The following is a 26423-nucleotide window of genomic DNA, read 5'->3' on the forward strand; positions in this document are numbered from 1 at the left end:
ACAGCCTGAACCTTCTCTTGTTGGAGTTAACGGCTAAACTCCCACTTCCTTCAGTAAGACAGTACAGGCTTTTCCACCTATATAGTGCTCCAGGAGTACTGAGATAAGAACTGCTGCATGCCTGACAGCTTCAGAACTATGGTGCCAGGAAAGTGGAGTTTTATGGTTGTTTACTCTTGTCATAGCAAATTCTATCTCTTGCAATACATTCCTGAGTTTGTTCTCCCTGCCCCTGCAGCCCATTATTACAAATGTTTCAAGAGCCTGCCTAGTAGAAGAGGAGGCCAACGCACGCTCAGAAAAGTATTACAAGTATTGCGTTGCATTTGTGCATGGAATGCTTATCAAGCAAACATGTAAATATATATTTACTTGCATCTTTTAAGAGAGTAATTCATGACATGAGTGTGCATATACTGCAGGTGATCTTGTTTGGAATTTTCACTAAACACAGGACCACATACCGAGGTGCTTTCTCAGTCATTACTCAGGAAAACCTCACAGCTTTAACGTTGTAGTGCTTATATACATGCAAAACCATAATATATCACACAGGGTTTTTCCTTCAGCTCAAAAGTTGTAATACTTTCATTGTCATGAGACACTACAAAAAAATGTACAGCTGAAGGACTTTATTTATAAATTCTATTAGAAACTTTCAGACATGTGTCTTCAAGTCGACTGTAAGAGACTTAACCTCCTCCTCAAATGAAAAGCAGCGTTTTGTTTCCAGCCCAGAAATCATTAAACACTTGGTCAAATCTCTGTTCTTTCACATTTGCCACTTCTTCTCCAGTTATTTCCAGAATTTTAGAACTTTTCTGCCTTTCTAATAACTCAGGATAGCCATTCCAAACTCAAGGAATCTCAAAAGTTGTGCCTGGACAACAGTTGTCACTAACCAAACTGAGTCACCAGGTTCAGAGAAGGAATTTGGGCTTGTCCAGTAAAACCAAATAAGAGCATGGTCAATGTTTTGGTTTATTTTGATAAGATCCATAAAATATTTAAAAGGTAGTAAAAAGTTCAGCTTTTACCTATCACTTTGATAATACCTGGGGATTTTATTAATAGACAGGATTTAATTATTTTTTAAATTTATTTTTTAAAAAGGGCTAGAATGCTTTCTTCTTTCTTTTTCTTTCTTAACAACATACACAAAAGCAGTATCCCCCAAAGCAGACTTGCACTCGGACATGAGATGGAAAACTTACATTTGTAAAAGCCATCTCCTTATGCTTAAAGCAGAGAGATGTGCTGAGAAACTGGTACAGTATGACATTTTAAACACAGAGGAGACAAGATTTATCTGGCTGGTATACAATATAAAACAAAAATCGAACACCAATGTTACAGCATTATATTGAAACAAACCACAGTAATTAGATGCTTTGAAGTCAAGCCTATATTTTCTTCAGCTTTTTCATGAATTATTGATCTACTTTCCTCATTAAATGGAATGGCAGGCTCTTGCAGTAAATGGACAAGTGACTACAACATTTATATAATCAAATATCCTCTGCATCTGGCAATAAAACATGTTTGTGTATAAAACATCCTTTCTGAATTGACATCCCTGCAAAACAGATTTACTAGAATAACCACATGCATTTCCTTTTGTCTCTAAAACACAGCTTCCCTTGCATCATCATGCTATCCAGTATTTTACACTGATCGTATTAAGCAAAATATTTTCCAAGAGCCTGTATCATCCATTGTGCAACAGAACATTTCTTCTCTATAATGAGATGTAAATAAACTGTCTTACTTACCTTATTTTCTCCATCTCTGCGGCAGAGGCCTACAAGAAATCAAATAATAGGAGCAAGTGAATGAAAGAAAACATTCACTCTGCAGATTTATGCATAGTTAAGGCTTTCCAAATGGTTTTCGACAAGTGTCTACAAAGCGACGGTAAGCGCACCCCACATCTGCATTAGCCGAAAATAACATTGACAGATGAACTGGGGAATAATGCAGCACGCTGCAGGAGCACTGTATACCCACGAGCCATGGGCAACAGAATGACTCAGTTGTAGCGCTGAGGCAGAAAATGGGAAGGAAAAAAAAAGCAAGCAGCAGCAAGTAACAGGTTACTGTGCCTCCTGGGTTTCAGAGGAAAAGTTGAAATGCGGTGCTACACTCTGCGCGGTGGGCATGGCAGCAAGGCTCTGCTGGCTGGGAAATGACAGTGACTTCATCACACGTGAATTCTGAGTTCAATTCATCATCTTTCTGAGAGCCCGACAGATGGAAGGGACACAAGCTTGCCTCCTTAGTAGGAGTTTTGAGTAATCAAATTACTTTCCTCAAGTAATAGCTATCTTGACAATTAGCATCTCAATACATGGAGGCTTTTCGTTAACCCTTTCACTGCTACTTACCGGGGCTGTAGCTTACAACTCCGGTAACTCCTCAGGTCCCTCTGCTTGCCGCTGCAGCCAGGCTCCCATTAACCCCCTGACAGCAGCTCGGCACTTCTCTAGCCCTGAATCTTTACATCCTGGCAGAGACGTAGGTGGTCATTTCATTAATCTGCCCGGTTTCTTTTTACTGTATAGATGCTGTAAATGGCTACTTATCTATAGCATGGAGACTCATTAAGCTTGCTGACATTACTTATATCAAAAGCATAGTCTTGTTAACCCTCTGGTTTCTTTTTCATCATTATCTCACGTAGATCCTTAATAGCTGCTTCCATTTCATTTTATCAGACCACTGGCACAGAATCTCATAGATCCTCCTGGTCCTGCTTTATTGTAACTAAGGAATGAGCACTTGGAGCAATCGTGCAATCTCGAGAGCGAGATAAATCTCAGCATCACAGAATCTCTTATTTATACTGAAGGCATTGCCCATTAATCACGAACACTTTAAACCTTATTGACTAATGGCTAACAATCATATTTGAGTATGAAATAAATTAAAGATTAAAAATAGGGAAATGTAAATTTAATGAGTTAACCAGCAGGAAATTTTTCAAACTGCCTAATAAAACATCCCAAATGACAAATTGCTGGTTCTTCATTGGGTCACTCATTTTCCCTTCTTCTCATCTACTTTTGATTTGCCCATTAGATAAGTTGTTTGTCAGACTGTTGTTTGCATGATAATTTCTGATGACATACATTAAGGATTTTAGGCATTCACCATAACTTGGTACACAAGAAGCCAGCTGCAGGAAAAGCCCTCCTCGGCTTCCCAGTAATGGATATATGTTTTACGTCGTCCCTGCATGTCTGTTGGAAGCACAGGGTTGCCCATGATAAATCTCAGATTTTGACATTTAAAAAATCTAACCTATGGACTCATAATTACTATCTGATTTATATCTATCCATTGAATCCATGCATATTTTGTAGAATGCAGGAAGTAGTTTAAACATTGCTGGCCAGAAAAATGAACCACAATGGCTTTTTCTCCCTGGTCACAGGAAGTTACTGGCAGCTCCATGGGCTTGCCAGAGATAAACTCTCAAAAATTGCCCTAATAATCATGTTTCTGTCATTCTGGGGAGACTGAACATAGTTTTCTCTAGGGCTGCTCACTGTTGCTTTGCCTGGAACTGTGGGAGTCACCCATGAAGACAGGGTACTTAGAGTATCTGTTTTCGATCCTTCTATTATGGCAGTATCTACAGATGTAAGGGGAAGCTGCTTGGCCTTGTTTTTGCCTAATGCTTTGAATGTTGCTGTACTCAATGGGTTGGGGTGGGGGTTTCTTTGTGTGATTAAAGTGCAGGATGGAGAAGAGGAGCTGTAGGCTGGCTTTCTGGCTATACTCATCTGTAAATGCAGGTGAGTCATTGGCTGCCAATTCCGACAGGAAATTAGTGGGGGAAAAAAATCACAGCAAATGCCTGACACCAAAACAAACCAGAAAACTAAACCAAGCTGCAATTAGTTCCGTATGAACTATTCATCTTTTTTTTTTTTTTTTTTTTTTTCCTAATGATAAGGCTTCATTTTATTTTTTTTTTAAACCTCTTCACAATAAAAGCTGCTTATTTCATGTAACATGGCCAATTTTCCTTTGGACCATTGGGGTGTTGTCCTCTGCCTTTCCCTGACAGCCTGCGCAGTGAAGAGAGGGCTCCTTTCGGATGTGGAAGCAATGGGTTCAGCTCAGTCCTCCTCAAGAAGAACTCTCTGATCCAGGTCAGAGCCCTTTCTGGGCTGTGGCACTGCAACACTCTGTTACTGCTTTTGATGAGGATCCACTTTTAGTAAATAAATTAGAGCACATGAAAGAACTGGAGCCTGCATGTTCTTCAGGTGAATGCCCTAGCTTTCAGGCTAGAGTCAGATTAGCATATAGGAACTTGAGATGGTGTAAACAAAGATAGGAGCATGTAGAAATGTAGCTTTTATCCCAAGCAGTTTATTTTTCCAGATAACTGTGCTCCTTAGGTCCTTTTTTCATCCTTTTATTTTTTCTCTTTTCTTATTCTTCCTTATTTTTTCTTCCTTTCTTCCCCCCCCACCCCCCCAAGCCTTAGCAACTAAAAATTATTTTAAAAGTCTGTAGTGTTCTGAAAGAGCTCTGTTTTCACAAGGTGACATTTTTACTAAGGCAAAATTGCTGTTTCCTAGCAAGATCCCTGCCATTGATATAGCCTGTGGAAGTTTAGAGATTACATCGTCCTCCCACTGCTCTCTATGAAGGTTCCTATCTGAAATATCCTACTAAATTGCTTTTAAAATATATTCTAAACAGGTCTGAATTGGCTACTTTTAGGACCAGTCCTGAAAGTCTTGTGGGACCTATTTTAAGCAGAAAGACTGAAATAAAGGTTGGTGTAAGAATGTCCTTTATGTTATGTCATTCCTAAGTTGCTACTTCCTAGTGAGTTGATTCATTTCAAGTGCTTCTTCGTGCCTGCACTGAGCAGTGTGATTGAAGCTGTGTGATTCTTTCTTTAAATAAAATATTTTAAATTAAGATCAGTAATTACCTTTAATTACAGAAATATCAGATGTGATTTAAATACCTGAGGTTTTTTAAACAATGTCAATGCAGTGTGACTAAATAATTTATTTAATTAGCCTAAAAATAACAATCTTTGCTTTTAACAAAAAAGTTGGCCACAGTAATTTAATATCCTACATTTCTACATACAGTCTCCTACTTAAAATACTGAGACTGGTTTGAAGATTTTCCTTTTTACAGAAGTACTTGGCGTGGCAACTTTGTCTGGAAGTACTTTCAGGCAGTGCTTGTTTCTGAATATTTGAAGAAAACAAGTGTAAAACACAGAACTGTGAAGACTGTCCTTTTCTGGAAATGCTGAGCTTCAAACACCCCCCCCCCCCACCCCCCCCCCTTATTCTAGATTGCAAGTTGATATTCTTTGAGAACAAAGTCATTTGTTGGCTTGAATGAAAGCAGGGATGCTGTTAATGTGGAAAACTCAGGAAATTGTAATGTGGGTTTTTTCCCTTTAGAATATGCTTACTGTTAAACAAACGGTACGAAAAACTCAAGTTCTTTTCAAGTCAGCAGAGCAAATGAAAAATACTGTGATCCCGTAATTTTTTATCTCCCTGTGTGAAACCACCTCAGAACAATGGCAGGACATTCTTAGTCATAAAGCTTAATATAGTGATCCAATTCTTTGATTTTTTGTCATATGATTGGTGTCTATAGGGTTGATGACTGAGCCAAAACCTTTTTAAATAAAAAGTCATGTTTATGGTCTATTATTCTGTTCAACTCACATAGTGACTGCCTTGGTAAAATACTATGTTTATATTTTATTTCCTTTATTGTATTATCACTTTCTGAAGCACAAGCAATCATGAGATTTCAGGTCTTCCAGATGTCTAATGAAGTTTCCCTCCCCTAAGATCTTGAGGTCAATTTTAATCCTTCTCATACATCTTCCCAATGTATGTGAGAAAAAGGAGGAATTCCCTGAAGGTGATTTTTTAAATTACTATTTTTTGTTTTCTTGGAAACAGACGTTTCATTTTGGAGGGAGGGACAGGACACAGAGGATGGCTCAGTGTTCACCCATTTCCTCACTGAGTTCAGTGGGCTTTCGATTGGCATGTTGGCTAGTTACTACTAAATGTATGAGAAAAGAAAGAGTAGCCAGAAGTTACTGCCGCTTGTTTAGTCTCACTGTTATTACTATTACTTGTTAAGTATTGTGGGAGTTGCTTTTATTTCTGTGGTGAGGAAAGCTGTAAATGAGAGTTCACTCACAACTAGTCATTTGGACTTCTGGCATATTTGTAAACTGCCACATGTTTTCAATCACAACTATTTCACTTCATTTCTTTTGTGCTTGCAGTTGTACTAAAGTTTTATTGATAGGAACCACTGTGGCCGTTTTCTTTTTTCATTCCCCCTGAAGGGTACAAGAGTAAAATATTTGATTTAATAAAATTTACAGACTACACAATTTGATAGGATCTATCTTTAATTAGGCCCAATCAATTTTTAGAGATCTCTTCATACAAGTTTTAAAGTACCACTCAAGTGATTCCTGAAGAAAGACTAAAATTATAATCTACAGAAACTTTAATAGATCTGGAGGAAGTGTCCAACTGCATTTGACTTGGCTTCATGTATTGAATGTATCTAATAGATGATTACAAAAAAAGAAGGATCTTTCTGTAAAACTCTTGCCTGAAATTGTCATGGAGATACAAATAAAATTGAGTCCAGTTCTCCACGGTTGCCACTGTAATAAATATTTTGTTCAGAAAGTGCCTCCTCCATAAAAGACCTCTACTATTCTCAAACCATCTGAAGACAGTTAATATATGAAAGGTGAAGAGGCTTAACACTGAGGGAAGAAGGCAGAAGAGGTCAAGACTAACATCCTATGTCCCTGTAATACTGAGAAAAGTGTTTGGATCATTGGACATTTTTCCCGGGAAAGAGGAACACCACACATACTAGAAAGAATGGGAGGGTTCATTAAGCTGTGGGGTCTTTGCATGTCTGACCTGAGGATGAGCATCTGTCAATCAGTTTAGACATAAGTAACCATGGGTAAGACATACCAAATCTCTCAAAACCACAAAGTGTAGCAGTGCACATTCCCAGCTTTCCCTCCCTATCTGGGACCGACTGCTGACGCTTCTTAGGGTGAAAGAAGAAATCCTCCACAGCAAAATTAGGTGACAAAGAGAAGCTCAGATGTTTCAGACTAACTTTATACAACAAAGATATGGCATAAATGGACCCAACTCAGAAATAGATAAATTGGCTAATTCTTAAAGCAGATGACTAAAATCAAGACCCAAAATTTTCAAACCATAACTGAATGTGCATCTCAAGAACACCACTATTCTGTCATGCAATGTCCATGAGGCTGCTGGACTCCATCTTGAAAGAGTTTTTTTTTTTTCCCCTGTGTGTTTCCAAAAGCTACTTAACTAATTGAAATCAGAGGGCGATTCTAACCATATTAAATTTAATAAGACCAGTTTATCTCTGTTTGATCTTGTACCAATTTTATGTTTAAAGCTTATTACTCCCACCCTGGATTTAAATTCCAATATGCATTTATGAAGAAATGTCTTATTTGAGAGGGAAAACAAGGCATGATTCTTTGACTGCTCTAAGAAGATTATACTTCTTTCCCTCAGTCATTTCGGTATCCCTTCTCTGGATCTATTCCAAATTAAGTTAAATCTGATTTAAAAGTGGGTGATCAGAGCTGTATGTCATGTACAAAACACCTTGGCAGTACCTTGCATAATAATATGAATGTTTCAGTGACTTTAAAGAAAATGTATCTGCAGTGCATCTTAGGCTTGTCTCAGATTTCCTGTGGTTCTGTCACACTGGAGGCTCATAGGTGTTTTACAGTCTAACAGTACACCAAGATCTTAATTTCTCTGCTGCCTCCAAACGACGAGGTCCACAACTGAAGTCTTTATGTGGATGGCTTTGCGTTAAAATTCATCCTGTTTCATTAGTCTGCTTAGAAATACAACACTTTTTATATGAGTACCCTAATTGTTGTCAATACCTCCAAATGCCCTTATAATTTTGGAAACCTGTTTATTGACTCAAGGTTGCTAACAAGTATTTGTAACAAGAAAAGTCACTAACAAGTATTTATAACAAGCTGTGTCCAAAATCTTCTTCCAAAGTTCCATTAACCTCTTATCGACCCAACAGACTTCTTTTTTAACATACTACTATTTAAAAAAAAAAAATCATTTTCTGTCAGGTTAATAATCTTGAATTACTCTCCATTATATTAGTTTTAGACAGTAATTCTCAGCTGAGCACATTTTGAACTGTTTCATGCAAATCTAGACAGACCAGGACACATTCCTTGAGTATGAAATAGTTTCTCTTAACAAAAAAATTACTTTTGATGAAACAGTTGTGTTTTATGCCACTTCTCTGCATCCTTGATTACTTAGGTTTCTTGACCATGAAGCCTTCACTCTATGTTACATTTTCTCCTTACCAGTTAGTTTATAACTTTTGAAGCAATGCACAGAGTGAAAAGCTTTGCTTCTGAGCTTGCTGCTTCATGTGTCAATTGATCAGGATTTTGGGCTGGGGATTACCACAGGATTCCTGATATCACCCGGGTGAATAGGCTCAATTTGATCCTGCCTTAATTATGGTAGTTTCTGCTAAATCTTACTCTTTCTTAATCAGATATTCTACAATTATTCCCATGCTCACTAACATTCTTACTGAAAGATGAGGCAAAGTATCCCTTTAATAATGTCTAAATTGTCATGAACTTCTGTCTGACCTTCACGTCTTCCTTATTTTTTTCTTTTTCTGTCTATATGGCTGAAGATTTTTTCAGCACTGCTCTTGTAAAGGTCCTTAGCAAGTTCCAACCTCGCTGAAATTTTGGCTGAAAGAGACTGGAGAATAACCACAACAGAAGTAAGATAAAAAGAAATCTCAGGCATTTTTCTCATGATAGACCTTTAAGTCCTGCACAGCGCATACTGCATGCATGAACATGTATCAAATAACCACAAATTAAATTGAAACTATAACCTACAACCTACAGGTTTCTCTTTCGCATGCTTGGGAAAACAGCATTCTCAAGCTGTTTTATTTCCTAATATTTTAGGATCTTTGTTTTGCTTCCTTAGTTTCATTTTCACTCTCTAAGGTCTCAGAGCCAGATTCCCAACAGGGGTAAATTAGCAGAGCTCGAGTGAAGTCAAGCCTTGCTGATTTATACTACTAGAGGGTCTGCTCTTAAATGGCTGTTTTAGTGAGTCAAGCTGATTTCTGTCATACCCAGTACTCACAGCTAGCATGAAATGCCATAGTTCCTCTCAAAAACCTATCCCAAAAGAACCTGCACCTCTTCTCTATATTACTTGGAAAACCATCCAGTGAAACCTGAACAAAGGCAACCAAATCCAGGAGGCTTCCTGCCTTAAAATGACAGTTCAGGCTCCACCTGAATTGTTCAGTACGCTTTTTCTCAGTCGGATGATTTGAACCTGTGCATGTAATTAATGTGATAAAAATGCTTATTTGTATTAAAATACTCTTTGTAGCCATTCACAGAGATTAGGATCCGTGATGCTAAGAGCTGTACAAACTTCCCATTATGAAGAGAAAAGCCTTTCCCAGACAATGTGACCAGCTAAAATAGAGACGGACACATGCAGTATTTTTGTTTCCTTTATGATGCAGAGACACAGCAGCACATTTGTCTTGTGAGAATGGATTGATGAACTATGTTTTCTTTACAGTGGTTCAGCATCATATGAAGCCATAGAATTCCTAAAGGTTAAAATACTGAGGTGAAGCCACACTGCTTGTCCAACTGACCCTCTGTACACTTCACTTCCAGCTAGCTTGACTCCAGTGTGACCCCACCAGCTACAGTATAACTGTAAATATTGTAAGTGAGCTGAAACCAAGGAGCAATCTAATTGACTAACTGGAGTCTGTGTCTTAAACTAATACATGGCACTACTGACTGCATACTGCTAGTATGCTTATGTGGGAGTCTATATTACAGACATTGGTAACTGTAATTACAGACATTACATTGAAGTATTCAGCCACAGCAGTTGCCATTTAAAAAGCTCCTGTTTGTCAATAGGTGATGTCTGAGACAGTCAGGAGTAACTGCAATATCCTGGTGCACAGACTCCTGACTTGTGAAGGATGGCTATGTACTGAGTGGGACCGAAGCTTGGGTCATCATGACCCAGGCTGGCATATGAATTCTAACATAGCTGATCCTATCCATTTCTGTGTTTGTATCTTTATATCTCTACATACTGGAGATGTTTTGTTCATGAATGTTGGCAACGGGAAGTGGGAGAGATGAGAGGGGGAGCAGAACTGCAAAATTCCTACATCCTACACTTGTAGAACTCTGTTACAAAACATGCATTTTCTGCTCTAACTACATCTACATCTATCTAGGTGATAGAAGTAATCACCTGTGGTTCTGTTAAATAAATCTTTACCTTTTATTTTTCTTATTGTGGTCACTAGATTTGTGTCCTGATTTCAGCACCATCCCTAAGGGAAGGGTTCAGAGGAAGGCAACCAGAACGCTAAGACGGCTAGAAAAGTCTTCCTAGCAGAACCAAGGCTGAAATGAGTAAGGATAATTGTTTTCAAACAGGGAAAAGATGGTTGTAAAGAGAAAGGAAATGAACCATTTTCCATGTTCAGTGGGGACTGAATAGAAAATAATGGACTCAAAGTGAAGCCAAAAGATTTAAAGAAAATCTCGGGGGGACTATTTCAATCACAGAGATAGTTATGTACTGAGGGGATTGCTCATAATAGCTGTGGGATGTCCCATAAAGTTCAGAAGGATTCACATACAACTTTTCTGTCTTGGGACAGGAAGACAGACTACACACCTTTAATGGTCCTTTCTGACTCTTCTGACTGTGACTGCTCGCCCACAAAGAAAGCACAACATAAACCAGTGTAAACATTTCTTTCAACATGTGGAATTTGCTCTCTGCTTTACTGCCTCCTAAAAATAGGACATTTGTGTTCATGCCTTTTGTCACTTATGAACTTTTCTGTGGACAGGGAAGAGTAAAATAAACAAGGTGGAGAGATATACCCAGACAACATCACAGATATTTCCTTGAGAAGAAAGCCAAACTTCAAAGCTTTCACTTCTGTCACACAACACTGGTCGAAAACAATATCTGTTTATTGATTCACCTTATTTTTTATCCTGTTGCCAACCAATGTGTGTGGTGCTTCAAAGTCATACCAGTAGGGCTATATCTATTTCTGGAACAACGGTTATGCCACTGAATAAAAAGTCATGGACTATGATAGATCATTTGGATTTGTGCCTGTAATTGTTTAAGAGAACTTAAGCAATAAAAGAATGAGGCCAGAGAATAATATTAAGGATATCTTTGATCTTCCTCCTTCAAACCAGTCTCTCTCTTTACCAAAGGAATAGGATCTTCCTAATAATATTATGGATGAGATAAAAAAAATCTCTCCGAACTCACAGCAGACTGGAAAGGAATTACGATGTTTCTTGAATCAAAGGAACTGGTTCTAGACACCACTTTGGCCTATGTGCCTGGAAAATCTAAATATGGGGAAGAAAAGAGAAGATCATATTCCTAGAAGTGCTGTTGGTTGATGCTGGTTCTCTTTTTACCACAGACACCAGTGCAAAACCTACTCTGTACGTTTGAGCCCTCAGTAGTGTTATGGTACGTGCCAAACATGCATCTGTAAAACAGGCTTTCAAAGTTGCATGCCTCAGTCCTTCGCTGTTCAGGTCTCTTCTGCTACCTACCTGGTGGTCAAGAGATGATGAGAAGCTATCATATTCGTAATCTATATCTATATAACATGTAGATGTATTTATATAGATAACTCACTGAGACCCTCAAGATGGTACATATTAATTACCTTCAAATTCATCTGTGAGATAAGATAGGGCTTAGACAGGTACCTATTTTACAGAGAGTTTGAGTTCCTTAAGGGAATCCCAAGGTCAGACAGTTATGTTAAAAGGTAGAGGAGACTTGAACCTTACTCCCCTAAATCTTCAGCTAATTTGCTAACTACTTAATCTACCTGTTTCTTAATCTCTTTTTAGTCAGGGTATAAAAGTAACAAAAGCTTCTTTTGCCTGTTCCTCTCTGCACTCCTGCATGAGCCAGCCAGATACTCACTCCAATATTGTCTAGTAAATAAGGTAAAATATTTCCTGAGCTGCAGTGATTTTGGTTTCTGCAAAGCCATAGTGTTACCTGTCTCTGTCAGCATCGCTGAGTCCAGTTGTGTCATTGTGAAAATTTTAAGATAACTTCTGCGTTGGACTTGGATGGTGTCTTAATTGCTACAGGGTCATAAGAGGTCTTTTCTTCTTATATTCACCACACTGTGCATTAGCATTCTTCTCAGGGGTTCTTTTCTGTGAGTTTAAAGAAGTCTGTTCTTACTCCTACACAAACCGTGGAATTGTTAGGCTTTACTGTGGAGACATTAAATCAGACTCTGGAGATTCCTTTGTCGAAAAGGAAGCTGTATTGTTAAAATTACATCTGGCTTTTGCACGTGTCACATTTCACAGGAGCATTGAGCCCATATAATCTAGTGGCTTTGCTTGTAGTCTTTCTTCATGCAGTGCTATTTTTAGATTTTCATCCTGTCGGAATTCAATAGTCTTGTTGTCAAGGCAAGCAAGAGAATATGGCTAAGGTTGAATTTGTCAATGATTCAGCCATGTTCGTTGTTACTATTACTATATAATCTTACCATAGAGGGGGACAAATACCCCATTCAGGACATAAAATTGCATGGAACTGACAAGTTTTAGATTGAAATTATAAAGTGCTTAAATATAATTACAAATTAGGTTTGAATCATTACAGAGTAAGTAGAAGGTTATCAGAAGACTCTGGGGGAAGTTGTAGTTTTCCTGAAAGGAATTACAGTCCACCACACTTCGACTTCTGCTAGGATTTTGCCCTTTTTTTCCCTCTCCCCTGCCCCTTATGTCCCCATGGACACTTACTTTCATTTACCTTTACTGTTACATGAAAGAGAAAAGAGTTTGGCTGTGGTGTTAGATGAGAACAGCAAAGGATCACATAAGAATGTTATCCTTTCCTGGTGCATGATAAAAAATGAGGACATTTGCAGTCAAAAAAGAATCAGGCTCCAAATCCATGAAAAGGCTGACTCCAGATTGGCATTTAATATTGTGACGTTTCACCAAGCAACTGAAAAGCCATGAATGAGAAAACCGACACAATTCTTCATAGGTGAATACCTTTGTAACATATATCTATTTAAACAGTACTGAAGGCAACGATCCAGCAAAGCACAAAATCCATATGCAGTTCTGATCACAAGTGTTATTTCAGTGAAAATAGTGTGGTCTTGTTCTTAGCATAGCTCCTAGGTCATAAAGAATACAGAATTTTAAAGCTCACCAAATCACAGCCCCCAGTGATTTCTGTGATTCTTACTGTGCACTCTCAGACACTATAGCAAAACCACTCTGATTTAGAAGATATGAGATATTTCCTTAATTAAGTTAAAATTAGGAAATGCAGTCGATGTGGCACACAAGCTCTATAATGGCACCCTTGTCACTGAGTGTATGTATCCTGAGATGTTTAGGTGCTAGGGAGACAAATGCACTTGCTGTTGGTGCAGCCATAAGCTGGGAGGCCCCAAAGGTGCAGGGAGCTGCAGGAGGTAAAGGTGCTGGTTTGAGGATGCTCAGGGTGCAGATCGTGTGCGTGTATGGGAATGGAAATGGCAGGCCTGGGGATGGCAAAACTCCCTCTCCGAACTGTCTTAAATGAGCTCAGAACTTTCTGTACTGGTTGAATCCTGCCAGTGCACTGAAACCAAGTTTCTAGATATCAGACACCCAAGGTATTATTGATTAAAAAAGGATTTAAAGGTGACATATTATAGATACAAGATAAAATACCTACTTAGAGAAATCTAACAACCCTTAATTTTTCCTGTTCTACAAGTTTAAGGTTAAATCACAATTTTTAGACAATAAGCCATAAACTTCAGTTGTTTGAGTGCTGTCTGGCAGGAAAACCTGATTATTGCCAGTTTGCTCTTTGCAGTGTGGAAGATTTGCAGGACTGAAGTACCAGTCTCCTAGCAACCACAGATCCTCTAAGAATCTTCTCTTTGATAGTTCCTAAAATATGTTAATGCCACTAGATATTGCAAAGTAAAACACTGGGACCCACACCTAATGAAATAAGGAATTCTGATTTATATCTTCAGTCCAGCATAACAACGCAGTAGTCTGCAACCATAGCACAGTTCTGACAGTGACTCAACCAGTTTGGGTTGCTAACCATTTTTGTTTAGTTTAAATTAGACTCTCATTACTAAATCCCAATAGTGCAAATGCTTATACACATTGCTGTGTACATGAGTAGTCCCAGTGGACTTCATGTGACTATTTATGTGTTTAATTACTTGCTGGACTAAAGATTTACTGTCTGAATTTTAGCAGACAATATTTTAGGACTGCTTCTCTTTCTTCCCCTGGTTATCTACATGCATCTTATTAGGAGATTATTCTCTGACAATCTGTTATACATATGCTGAGCAATAGAGAATTTAAATCTTGAAAGTAAAGTTCAAAGCTCATATTCTCATGGGAGATTTTGATTCAGCAATTATGTTGTTCTCAGAGCATCCACAAAGTGCCTCACCCTTCCAAAGTGTAGTAAATCTTTCAGGGTGCAGCCCTGAGAGCAGGAGGGAAATAAAAAAGGAGCAAGCATGTTAATCAATTCAAATGCCTACTATGAGGGACAGCTGCAGTGGTGTGCCAAGAGACATCAAAGGGGCTACACAGATGTAAACCAGCCCGGGATGCAAGACTCTGCATTTAATGTAGAATCCCAAAGGATATATTCATGCTGCTGCATTGGTATTTTTAATGAATGAAGCAGGAAGGACCATAGTGCCAGCCAGAATTTGTTGGAAGGGGCTGAAATTCCAGATTTCTGAAAAGTAAGGAGGAGAGTTCAGAAATGTTTGTGAAAAAGTATTTTTCCCCCTCAACCATGCCTTTCTGAAGAGACAAAAGAATTCAAAGAACAAAGTGTACAAAATAGATTCTCAGGAATCTTGGAATTAGCAAAAATGAGTCTTCCCATATGGAGCTGTGCTATAAACAACACATGTATACTAAGTCTGTGTAGGGCAGTTGTGATGATTATGCAAAGAATAGCATTTCTCATCCATTTCTACTGATTATTGTTTGAGTGCCACAGAATCTCATTAATTTGGTCTTTATTACATTCATTATAGAGGCTTCACCAAGAAAAAAGTCTTCTCCTTATAGCTTTTATAGGCATAGGACAACTGAGTGTTTGTGGTCAGAATATCTGATTGGCTTGTTTCAGAGTGAAAAAAGAGGTGATAGAACAGAAGTGAAGCATATGAGAGGCAGTGTCGTGTCTGTCTCCTCCAGAGCAGCCCTGCCTGAGCTCTTGAGTGCAAGAAGGAAGGGAACTTTCCTTCTATTTAAAGCACTTCTATTTGTAGCATATTGAAAAGAGCTGCCACTAATTTCTATGCGTGTAATCAGTAAGAAAAGCTACAGTAAAGTGGAGGGGGATCCTCCAGGTAATGAAGTCCTCTGTAATTGAGAATTATGGCCTTTTTTGGAGTAATTATAAACAGTTACTTCTAGATCTTCTAGATTTCTGAAACTGCTAAGAAATATTGCGGACGTCTGATTGTGTGCTTTTTATGGAGCTCTGACATTCAGTATCTTTTTAGAAGTTTCTGCAAAGGCAAAGAAATTTATTTCTGTGAGTTCTCTGGTGTGTGCTGTCAGTAGATACAGCCATTTAGATTATTACTGCAGTGGTCCAAAAGGAAAGCTTTTTACAATCTTTATTTATAAGTGAGATTATAAGTGAAAAACCAAGATCATGAACAGGCCTAAAATGTTTCTTTATTTTTATCCTCCTGCTTAACTAGCAAAAAATGATGATGGAATTTCATGACTGTAAAGAAATATCTTCTCTATTCAACAAGATTATTTCTTTCTTAATGCCTGCATCATTAGTTAGCACAACAGTAAAACTTGTCACCACATCAGGGAAGTTGTCTGATTTCTTGTTATATGGCAGACACATTATACACTGTCCTCCTTTGTGACCCCAAATGATTTCTCAGTCACAGACTGTATGTGAAGTAGTTCTATTGACCAAGGTGGCTGTCACTGAGACAAGAAAAAGTGACTGAAACATAAGGAGAGACTACCAAAAGGCTATAGAGAAGAGAAGAATAGGGAGGTATCAAATAATAACAGCCTACACCTACAAACATGTCATGTTGTATTGATGAAATTTGTAAGAGAAGTATTATTGCCTTAATAATGAATCTTCCAGTGCTTTGCTAGGTTAATGGTTTTCTGATTAATATCTGCCAAACATAGGTGGGGAACAGAGAGGTTCTGGCCTTTCCTGAGCTGCAGAGACATTACAGAACCGTTCTCTTTCACCAGAGGTCAACACAAAGTTACTGGACTCTCAGTGTTTGTAGAAGAAATGCTTTTAATATGGGCCAGGGAAGGTTCTCCCTTGCCAAGTGGCAATGAAAGAGGCTGAGCAGGCCACATCAGAGTGACTTCAGCCAGATTGTCCCTATTAATTATTCTAGAAGAGCTTCTGGGGAGATACAAATGGAAAGAGAGTGAGAGTCAAGGGGAATTTCCTCCACTGCCACCAGAACTACTGGTTTGAGGGTGGGGTTTTTTTAGTTATTATTTCAAAGGGGCTGGTCATATTTTGAACCGTGTTATGTCCATGGAGAATGGCAGGTTTAGGCATCAGGAAGACAAATATGTAGAGATGAACAAGGACAGTCACTTTCAGAGACTCAGGGATATTGCACAGGCTTGGAGAAACATGGAATGTCTGAGTGGGACGCTAATAAATTAATGAGCAGTGCTTTATAAATAGTGTCACCATATGTTGACTTTCCAGTCAAGGTTAAATGAAGATATAGTGACTTTCTTTTAAAAAGTCAGCTAAAAAGAAAGCCAATGTTTCAAACAGCAAAGGGAATGTTAGCAACCTTGGTTTAATTCCTTCATCTACTTCACATTTCCTTTTCAGTAAGCCTCTTGAATTCTACTATTACAAAAATAATTAACTGTACTCACATGTGGAGATTTAGAGTCTAAACCTCCATCTATCCAAAAATTTACAGAATACCTGCACTACAAATGTCACTGTTTGTGCCTGTATATTTATGTAGCAATTCATACAATGACAATTGCAGTTCTAATTCTGTTTCAGTTAGGAGAGTTGTATTATTACTTCACTGATTTGGTGAAAAAGGCAAGGAAAATACAGCTAATAAAGATTCAACTTGTTAAGATCCATAAAATGAAATATATTTAGTATCTGTTAAATATTTTGTTTTCCATTTAATTTTTTTTTTTTTTTTTTTATCAAGAGGAAAGATTTTGCTGTTGTTCAAGACTCCATTTCTTCTAGCTTCCCAGATCTTGCTTTTTAACTCATTTTTGTGTGACAATGGGACTATGGAGGAGATAGATTTGGATCCTAGTATCTCTGTATTGATACCTATAAAACAAAGGTTGTTAACAGTGCTTCCCAACATCACAAATATGTAGAGAGAAGAAAAGAATCAAGGACTGTGAAATCTTCAGAGACAAAAGGAGCTGGACTCAGTAAAAAAATCACAGGCAGTATCATATCTGTAAAACACACATGCCTGACTATGGCAAGGAAATGGGGCATTAAATTAGGTATAAATTAAACTGAAGGCATATTTATATTGGTAGTAGTCTTTGGTGTGACAATACAGTTGTGAATATGGAGTAGTAAAATAATTGGTCTTGTGCAGAAATAAACAAAGGGAGGCTATGCATTTGCCAGATGCTGGTATCAAAGTAGATGGGATTTTAGTGCTGCAAATCTGTTTGAGAAATTAATCACCCTGATAAACTGGGGACAGGCAGATCAGTAAACAGAAAAGCATATAAGCAACTACAAAGTATGTAAGGGTATTTTCTTAAAAGCTTTCTGTATGTCCAAAAAAGAAAGAGTCACAGTGAGAATCTGAACCTCGAGTTAGAGTATTATCATCTCATACAGTTGTACATTTCTTCTGTGAACAGTGTAAACATGAGGAACTGAGGGAAGAGAACCAGGGAAAGAGCATTGTCACCAGTGTGGCAGAATAAAAGCTCCATTGAACCAAAAAAATTCATATGAAGCATAAAATAAAATAAAAGGGAGTGAGATAACTAAATAAAATACGGAAAGAGTGAAAAAGGACATATCTAGAAAATCTAGGAGTGAATGGAAAATAAAAGGCTTGGCAGTCAAAATAAAAATGTTAGTGTATAATATTAATATAACTACATAATTACAAACAACATGCCAGGAGCCTTTTTTCACGTACACTGTAAGAAAATGCCAGAGCCAGTTGGAGAAAGCCCATCCTCTGATGTCCTTTTTCAACTGGGAAAGGATCTAAATTTATAGACTGAAATTCTGGCTCTGTGTGATTTTTGCTATTCGATTCAACTGTTTCTAGAGTTTCCTCCTACAGACATATTCCTCTGCGGTAGAGAATTCACTTTAAGTTCCAGTTTGATATTAGTATTTATCAAGGAGAAGATGACATCACTCTTCTCTCTCTTAAACCAAAGGGAATAGCAAGGATTTGCTTCTAAGTCTGTACTTCAGACATCACTAGAAGGGGCTGTCAGGATCATCTCCTCTTTAGGCTGCAGTGAGGTCAGTCTAGCAGCCTGGCTATGACTACAGAGCCAATGAACCCCCAGAAAGAAATACTTCATGCTGTCAGTTCATTCTTTCAAAAAGCAAAGCTGCTTTTTTCTCTTTAGAGCAATAACTGGCACATAGGAAATGAGCTAGTCAAGTTTTATAGGGAGAATGAATACATTTTATTACACCATTTGGTACATTCTGAGAAGCAAACAGAAAACCCATGATGTTCCTGAAACTTTATTTGAAGAAACAAAGGTTTAAACACATAAAGAGGCTTTGTTGTTGTTTTCTGTCCCCAGTTGTATCATTTGGCCCAATAGAAGTTCTCTTGCCCTGCAAAAATTGTCTGTCTATATCCTTACATTTTCAGAGCAGAATAGCCCTGTGAAAACATATGGTATGGATGTTGTGTATCCTCCTATATTTGGCTACCACTGTATATATGGTTGTCTTCAGCCTGGAGTTGACCTAAACACTCCCCTTTCCTAATCTTCCACATCAGTGGTCTCCAGAGTTGCATTTTGGAATGTATGGCTCCTGGTATCATAGCATCTAATCTAAAGGTCTCATCCCTGATGTTTCACAAGAAGATGTACAAATCACAGAATCACAGAATCAACTAGGTTGGAAAGGACCTTGAAGATCATCTAGTCCAACCATTAACCTAGCACTGACAGTTCCCAACTACACCGTATCTCTCAGCACTAAGTGTCCCAAAGTGACCTAGTGAGTGATTATGGAGTGACCTGTAAGTAGAAACTAACTTTCTAACTCCTGTCAGGGAGAATTTGGATTATAACTTGCTGCCTGAGGATTTATATACCTTCAGACATATGTCTAACTTCACTTTGATTCCTATTGATCTTTTAGACCTTCAGATTGTTTTGTGACAATGAGCTCCATGTGCAGCCTACTCTCTGAAATCACTTCTTTTGATCAGTTTTGAATTTATTGCCTTTCTGTGTCATTTGAGTCTTTCATTCTTGCATTATGAAGGTAGAAACTGGAGCACCTGACAATAAGTTTTCTACCCATGGTTTTGTATATGTTTTTCCCAAACTTAATCCATTCTTTTTGCTGTCTCTTCCTAAAGAAGTCTTTTAACTACTTTTAGTTCCTCTTTCCTAAATACTTTCTGCTTCTGCCTGGTCTTGGCAAGATGAAGATCAGAAATTTTTTCAGTGCTCTGGACTGAAGTTATGTGGTCAGAAAAATTATATTCTTTCTACTTATATTCTGACCACAGCTGTGTTCATCAAATCTTCCTACTGGGTTTTCCATGAGGGTTTTCTACTCTGTTCTTGTCTTTTCCACCACAATAAATATAGGCTTTTTGCCACCAAGCACACCTGGATTTGTCAGTATTGAATTTTGCCATCCCTTGTGCTATACCTTCATCCACCTCTGTTAGTTCTCCTTGAAATCTATCACCTCTGTATTTTCCCGAATAAGTTTGTGCTGTCTTTAACATTTTTTCCTTCACTCTTCATCTGCTTTTCCCACATTATTGATAAAGTATGACTCACTAGTCACTGTGTTAACCTATTATTAAACTTTAACTTTTATTAACCTTTTGGACCATTTAGTCCTACAATTTCTTTTTCTTGGCTTGTTTTGAATTACAACAAAACTTTACTTCTCTCACTGCTTTCTGACTTCTTGATTCAGCTAGTAGGAGCTCGTCTTCTCTACAGAGCTACCAGGGACCTAGTAAATGTAGTGTATGCAATCTCCTGGAATGACCTGGAGAACATTAACTTTAAGAAACCTTTGAGAAGGAATTGTTGGGGAGTTGCACACCAGTCAGCCTTATCTTGGTGCCTGAAATGACCATGGAGCATACCCTCTTTGAATCCATTCACACACATTAATTTCTTCTGGTGCAGAATAATACTTGGGTCTCTCTTCAAGGCCATCCTTGAATTTTTTGTCAGTCTTTCTATCACTGATCTCATGTATTCTGTGCATGGGGGTGAGGACACCTCTTTAACATTTCTACTTCTCTAGTTTTAAATCCAATATTATGTTAGCTTCTTTTCAGCTACATAGTCACAACTCCTTGACCCTCAACAGGGTCTGTTTTATAGTATCCTAGTCTAAATGTATGGCCTTTCCTTCTTACACCTAGATGAATTATTTTTTCATTGACTATATTAATTTTGTTTCAAAAAATGAGATCACTATATTTGCTCTGATCTCATAATTATTTATCACACAGTAAATACTTGCATTATTGATGAAATAATCATAATTTAAAATGTTTTATTTGCAATCACCAATGAAAAGGCTTAATATGGTTAGACCTGATTTCTGAGATCCTTGTAAGGTGAATTCCTTTGAAACAACCCTTCAGGGAGCTGTTAGTCAGTTCTGTATTAACTGAAAAAGTGTTTTATTGCTATTGTATAGCTCCATACATTTTTTTAAAGGAAATCATCATGTCATATTAAATCAAATATCTTTAAAAGACTGTTACAGCTGCTCTTTTAAACTCATCAGTCCTTCAGGGAATGTTGGACAGAGTGTGAAGCTGATGTAGTCTATAGGGATAGAAAATGCACAGTACTTCTTATCAGAATGATGACATTTTATAGAACTTTGAAAAAACCCAGTTTAATTATTTCCTTCCAACCTACTATAATTATACCAGACTCAGACTGAGAAATCGGTTGTTACAGTTATTTAGCAGCATAAATTGAGAGAGGATCTGTGAGGACTATGCAACCACTCATTTTAGGGGTGTCCTTTGGTCCTGACCCATCTCTGTTCAGACTGGAGACCTGACTGAAACACACTGTTGCTTCCTTCTGGAATGGACAGCTGGGTTTTCCTCCCATAAAAAGCATGACAGGACAGTGGTAGGAGAGTGACTGCAATCTGAAGTCTCACATGACATAGGATCAGGAATACTGAGGACTCATATGTGAGCATAGAAGCATGGAAAGTTGCCTGAAATTAACATCAAGCAAAAGAAGACATAAAATATTTTGCTGAAATATGTGGCTGATTCAGAGGAAAAAACAAGGTGGGGCAGGAAATACAGAAATAAAGAATGGAAATGTGTTATCAGATAAACAGCCTGAAGGCAAAGCACCATTAAAGAAGAACTACTGAAATTCCTATTCAGAAAACTTGAGAAAGTTATTAACTTAAAATAAAAATGTATTTGTAAAGTATAAACAAGGTAAAGAAAGGACTCTTCATAAAACAAAGAGACCTTTTTTTCCAAAGGAACCAAAAGGAATGGAAGGAAGCATGACTTATTGAAATAAAGAGAAAAAAAGAAAAAAAGAAAAAGATGCACCAAGATTTCTTTTTTTTTGGAACATTTTTAAAACGAGCTATATCAAAAGATTACAAGTCACTTCTAATTAATAACTTATGTAGATAGAGTTTTAAACAAGCTATTACTTTGAAGACATTCTTAACTCTATACTAAGTAGCTAAATAAATGATCAAATATATGGCTGTGAAGTTCTGAACATTTATCAAAATGTTTCAAATCAATGCTAGGTAAACTATTAATAACCAAAGTCCTGGGATCAAGTTATTTTTAACCAAAGGTAATTCTTAACATTCTTTATCTCAGAAATTTAATAATCTAATTCTTGGTCAAATTGTGCAAATCATGTGTCTACAAAGGTTGTTAGCTGTGCCAGGTTTTCTCCCATGGCTTCAGAATGGAAAACCTACTTTATCTTTTTCTATTAAGAAATTAAAGGCTCAGATAAATGTCATTTCCACAGCATGTGCCCTGCTCTCTGATTCCTAGATAAACTTTCTCCATGTCCATGACAAGAGTTGTAAATGGACAGTTTTCAAGGCATTTCAGGACGGAGCAGCTCAAGTGCAGTGCCTGTATTGATGAGACGAGCAGGAGGATGTCTGGCAGCAGGAGTTTGGGATGATCTGAATCTGTCTCCATGAGAGAGACAAGCTTGTGGGGGATGTGTTTATCAGGCTGCCAAGGTGACCAGCTCATATGTGATAAGATCCCAGGGAAACAACCTCCATTTACCTCCTGGCAATCACTCCCAAAAATACTCCCCTCTTACCTCCAAGCCGTACCTGTTACATGCATCTCATCCAGTTTTGGTATACAACCCAAAGAATAAGTGGTGTCTCCAAGCACATACAAGATTTGTCTGCCTCTATTTGTTTCATTGCCTAGCACATCAGAAGGCACAATGGCCCATAGTGAGTGCTTGCAAGATTAGGCTCCCAAACCCTACTGCTTTGCCTTTGACTTCATGTCTCAGTAATGAGCAGTTCCACAGTGGCCATGAAGTATTATACATTGATAATAACAGTACAAATGTCATTAGACTTTCCTACTTACAGTATTTGTCATACTCCTCAAATCATATTGTTCCACAAATAAAAAAAAACCCAAAGAAACAGTGATAGATAATTTCAGGCTTTTATACTAGTAGTACATGAAAAGATATACTTTTTTTACCACTTGTGTTTTGGTATTTTTTTTTTTTTCCCCTGAGTTCTCTTTTTTATTTTCTGCTTTTGATATTTTGAGAGGTAAAGTGTTAATATAAAACACTAACATGGCTTTCACTTAAATTTTAATGTGTTCTGTTAAGTGGAGACAGGCAAAAATACATCACTGAATAAAGAGAATTTATTTGAAGTACTGTAAGCCCAAAGTGAACATGCAACACTCCATTGCACCAGTTGTAAATAAAAAACACAGAAAATATAAAGAGAAGCAGAGCTGTGCAAAGGTCTGCTAGATCAGGTATTTTTGGAAATACAGAAGACAACTGGAAAATATTTTAATAGTGCACCTACCATCTGTGAAAGTATCAAATGACAATGGAAAGCAAGGTAATAAAAAGGTAGTTTATTTTTGACAGCAGCAAGTTCTGCTGCACTTTACTGAAGTTAATAGTTTCCCAGTTAATCCAGACACAGTAATTTAACTGTAAAAATGCATCACAGGGGTTTGAGTGCTGTACTTGACATAGAAACGTAAGATATTTTTAACTTTGAGCTATAAAAGGAAAGCACAAATATAGAAAGTCTGTGACTGAACTAAGTCTGAACTGCATCAGCTTTGCAGTTCAGAGAGGCTGCAAGTCCTGGTCTGTGGCTGACAAAAATGGCATTGACTGCTGGAAGACTCAGGACAAGCCTTAGACAATTTACCATATTAGTTAGATTTCCCACATCATACAGTCTTTCCATGTAGATCAAAGTTTTCAGGGACTGACAGTGCACTGACATTATAGATAGATGATTTTTTTTTTTTTTTTTGTTACATACAGCCCAACTGGAATTACATAAGTACAAAGGAATAATTTCTTCAGGGAGAGAAATTTAGATGGTATGCATGAGGTTTAATATATTCATAGATTTAGATGTCCTTAAAAGACCAATAAAGACAGCACTGCAGATATATTTGTGCACACCCAACACCTCTGTTGAAAAATGCTGTTATATTTGAAACCCAAGAAAACTCCCTAGAACTTGTGTCATTACTAAGGATTACAGAGATGATGCCCCGATCTGGAAAAAAAGGGAGTTAATGTGATAATAGGGTAGAGAACTTTGAAAAGAACCAGACTTACGGGTCTGGAGCTAAGAACTGTTTACTGCTATGGAAAAATTTCCCTTTCAAAAAACTGAAGCAATCTAGAAGCTAGTCATTTTGTTGTCTTTTCTTCCTGTCATCCTAAAGGGACATACACATGCTTTTGTAATATTCTGTTATGACCAGGAGGTTCATAAACTTTATTAAGTGTGAAATAACAAAAAGGTATTAATTTAACAATTTAGGGTCAACCTGTCTGCTCTGGTAAAAAAAGCAAGGTGTACAGAGGTTTGTGGAAACAGGTAATTCTTTTGGCAAATGTGTGTCTAATTTAGTTGCTGAAAGAAGGACCTGGCAGTGACACTCATGCAAATCTGCCCGATGAAAAAGGGCTGCTCACTTTAAAAAATTTCAGGAAACTGAGGAGTGAAATAAACAGTTGCCCATGTCTTGAGGTATTTTGACAGTAAGCACAAGCTTCAGTTGTCCCTCAGTACCTCAAGAAAAGTTTATCCCATGCTCCCACCAAACTAAAATACCTTCACCTATAAGCCTCTTGTAGCACGATACCTTTACTGTTCTGACCAGACTGCACACAGTGTTTTTCAGTTGTAAAGATTATATGATATTATAGCATCCATCATAATTTAATTTTCTATTCTGTATTTCAGGAAAAGATATCTTGTTTTCAGTAACAGGCTGTTAAAAGTTTTTAACAAAAACCAAAGCAAAGCATATATACCTAAGAATAGCAAGAACAGAAATGCTCCTAAGCAGCATAGGTTTGGTAAGCACTACAGGGGTACAGGAAACATTTTCAGAATACATTTTCATGAGGACTCCTCAAACTATGCAAATAAGGGATTTAATTCATCATTCTGTGAGTGAATTCCTTCAACTTTCTAAGGTATGTTTTTGCAAAACATCCATTATATGACAGGATCTTGAAACACTACACCAAACTGATAGCTTCAAGAGTTATTCTTATTTTAGACATAGAGAAACTGAGGCAGTGCCAAAATAGGCCTTTACCCAAAGTTACACAATAAACGAGTGGAGGCAGTTGTAAGAAAAGCCAGTATTATGCCTTCCCTTGCTTTGACCATCTCAGGAAAGCTTTTATCTCTCTCAGGAGGATCCATTATTGTCCAGATTTAATAGAAGGGTCTCATATGTAGTGGTAATCCCGATAAATCTATGTCCAATTTTACCTACATTTTGCAGCAGTGCTTATCTGGAAAATATTTGGTACACAAAAGACTCAGCACTGGAGCAGCTGTGGTGTTAGCAATTGTTGTTTAACAGAAAGTAAGGATTTAAAAGACATTTGTTATCTAGTTCTTCCTGACATACTACAGCAGTGCACTTACACCTTCATAAAATTCCATTATAGCTTAGAGGACACATGCTAATATTTATTATAGCTATTAGGCTTCATGGTTTTGAGAAATTCAAGAATTGAGCTATCGATCTGTGGTACTACAATAACTGAGTTTCTAGAAGAGCTACCTGTTGTTTTTCTTCTTCTGATAGAAGTCCGATAAGAGTGGAAAATACTTAATCCCTAGTTGTCATGAAGTTTAGCTAATTATTGTTTTATTAAATGGTGACTCAGCCAGAAGGGTTCATTTGTTTCTTCCTTCTCAAAGAGCTGGAGAGGTTATGAAATGAGAAAGTGAAAGCTGAAACTTTCTTCTCAGCACCCTGCTCTTTGTCACTAACATTTCTCAACACAAGGGAGAGATATATTTCCTTCAAGGAAGGAAGGAACACTTAAGATGTGAATGAATACAAGAAAAAGCAGGAAACCAACCGCATCTGTCAACACACAATTTATAGAGTAGTAACACTGCTGTGGTAATACCAGGCAGAGATACAATAACCCGTAAAAATTATTCCTGTGGACATGAGCTCAGAAATGAAGCAGTTAGCTTTGTTAGTACCTAGCATTTGTTCTAAAGGCCTGCTGTTTGAAGAACAAAGTCTCTTTCCTTCCCAGGTTGCTTCCTGCAATATTAGCTCCTACACTCCAGAATTATTATGAGCAAGGTATGGAAAAGCTGCTAGTTGCTTGTGAGTGGAACAGTCTTACTTCTTTCTGCCCCTGCCTATTTCCAACATAAATAAACAGATAAATAATACTT

General features: G+C 37.6%; 1 protein-coding gene across 5 annotated transcripts in view; it reads right to left on the reverse strand.

Annotated features, from left to right (window-relative positions):
- BEGAIN (brain enriched guanylate kinase associated) overlaps positions 1–26423 on the reverse strand; it is a 161289-nt gene that overhangs the window by 116741 nt on the left and 18125 nt on the right. For 4 of the 5 annotated variants that reach the window (XM_074909295.1, XM_074909294.1, XM_074909293.1 and 1 more), the window contains exon 2: positions 1773–1801. In XM_074909295.1, coding sequence (XP_074765396.1) covers positions 1773–1801 — 29 coding nt within the window. Of the gene's footprint in view, positions 1–1772; positions 2144–26423 lie in introns of those variants that run through there. The other variant, XM_074909296.1, reaches the window with a different exon arrangement.

Source organism: Athene noctua, chromosome 6 (genome assembly GCF_965140245.1).
Source record: "Athene noctua chromosome 6, bAthNoc1.hap1.1, whole genome shotgun sequence".
NCBI lineage: Eukaryota > Metazoa > Chordata > Aves > Strigiformes > Strigidae > Athene > Athene noctua.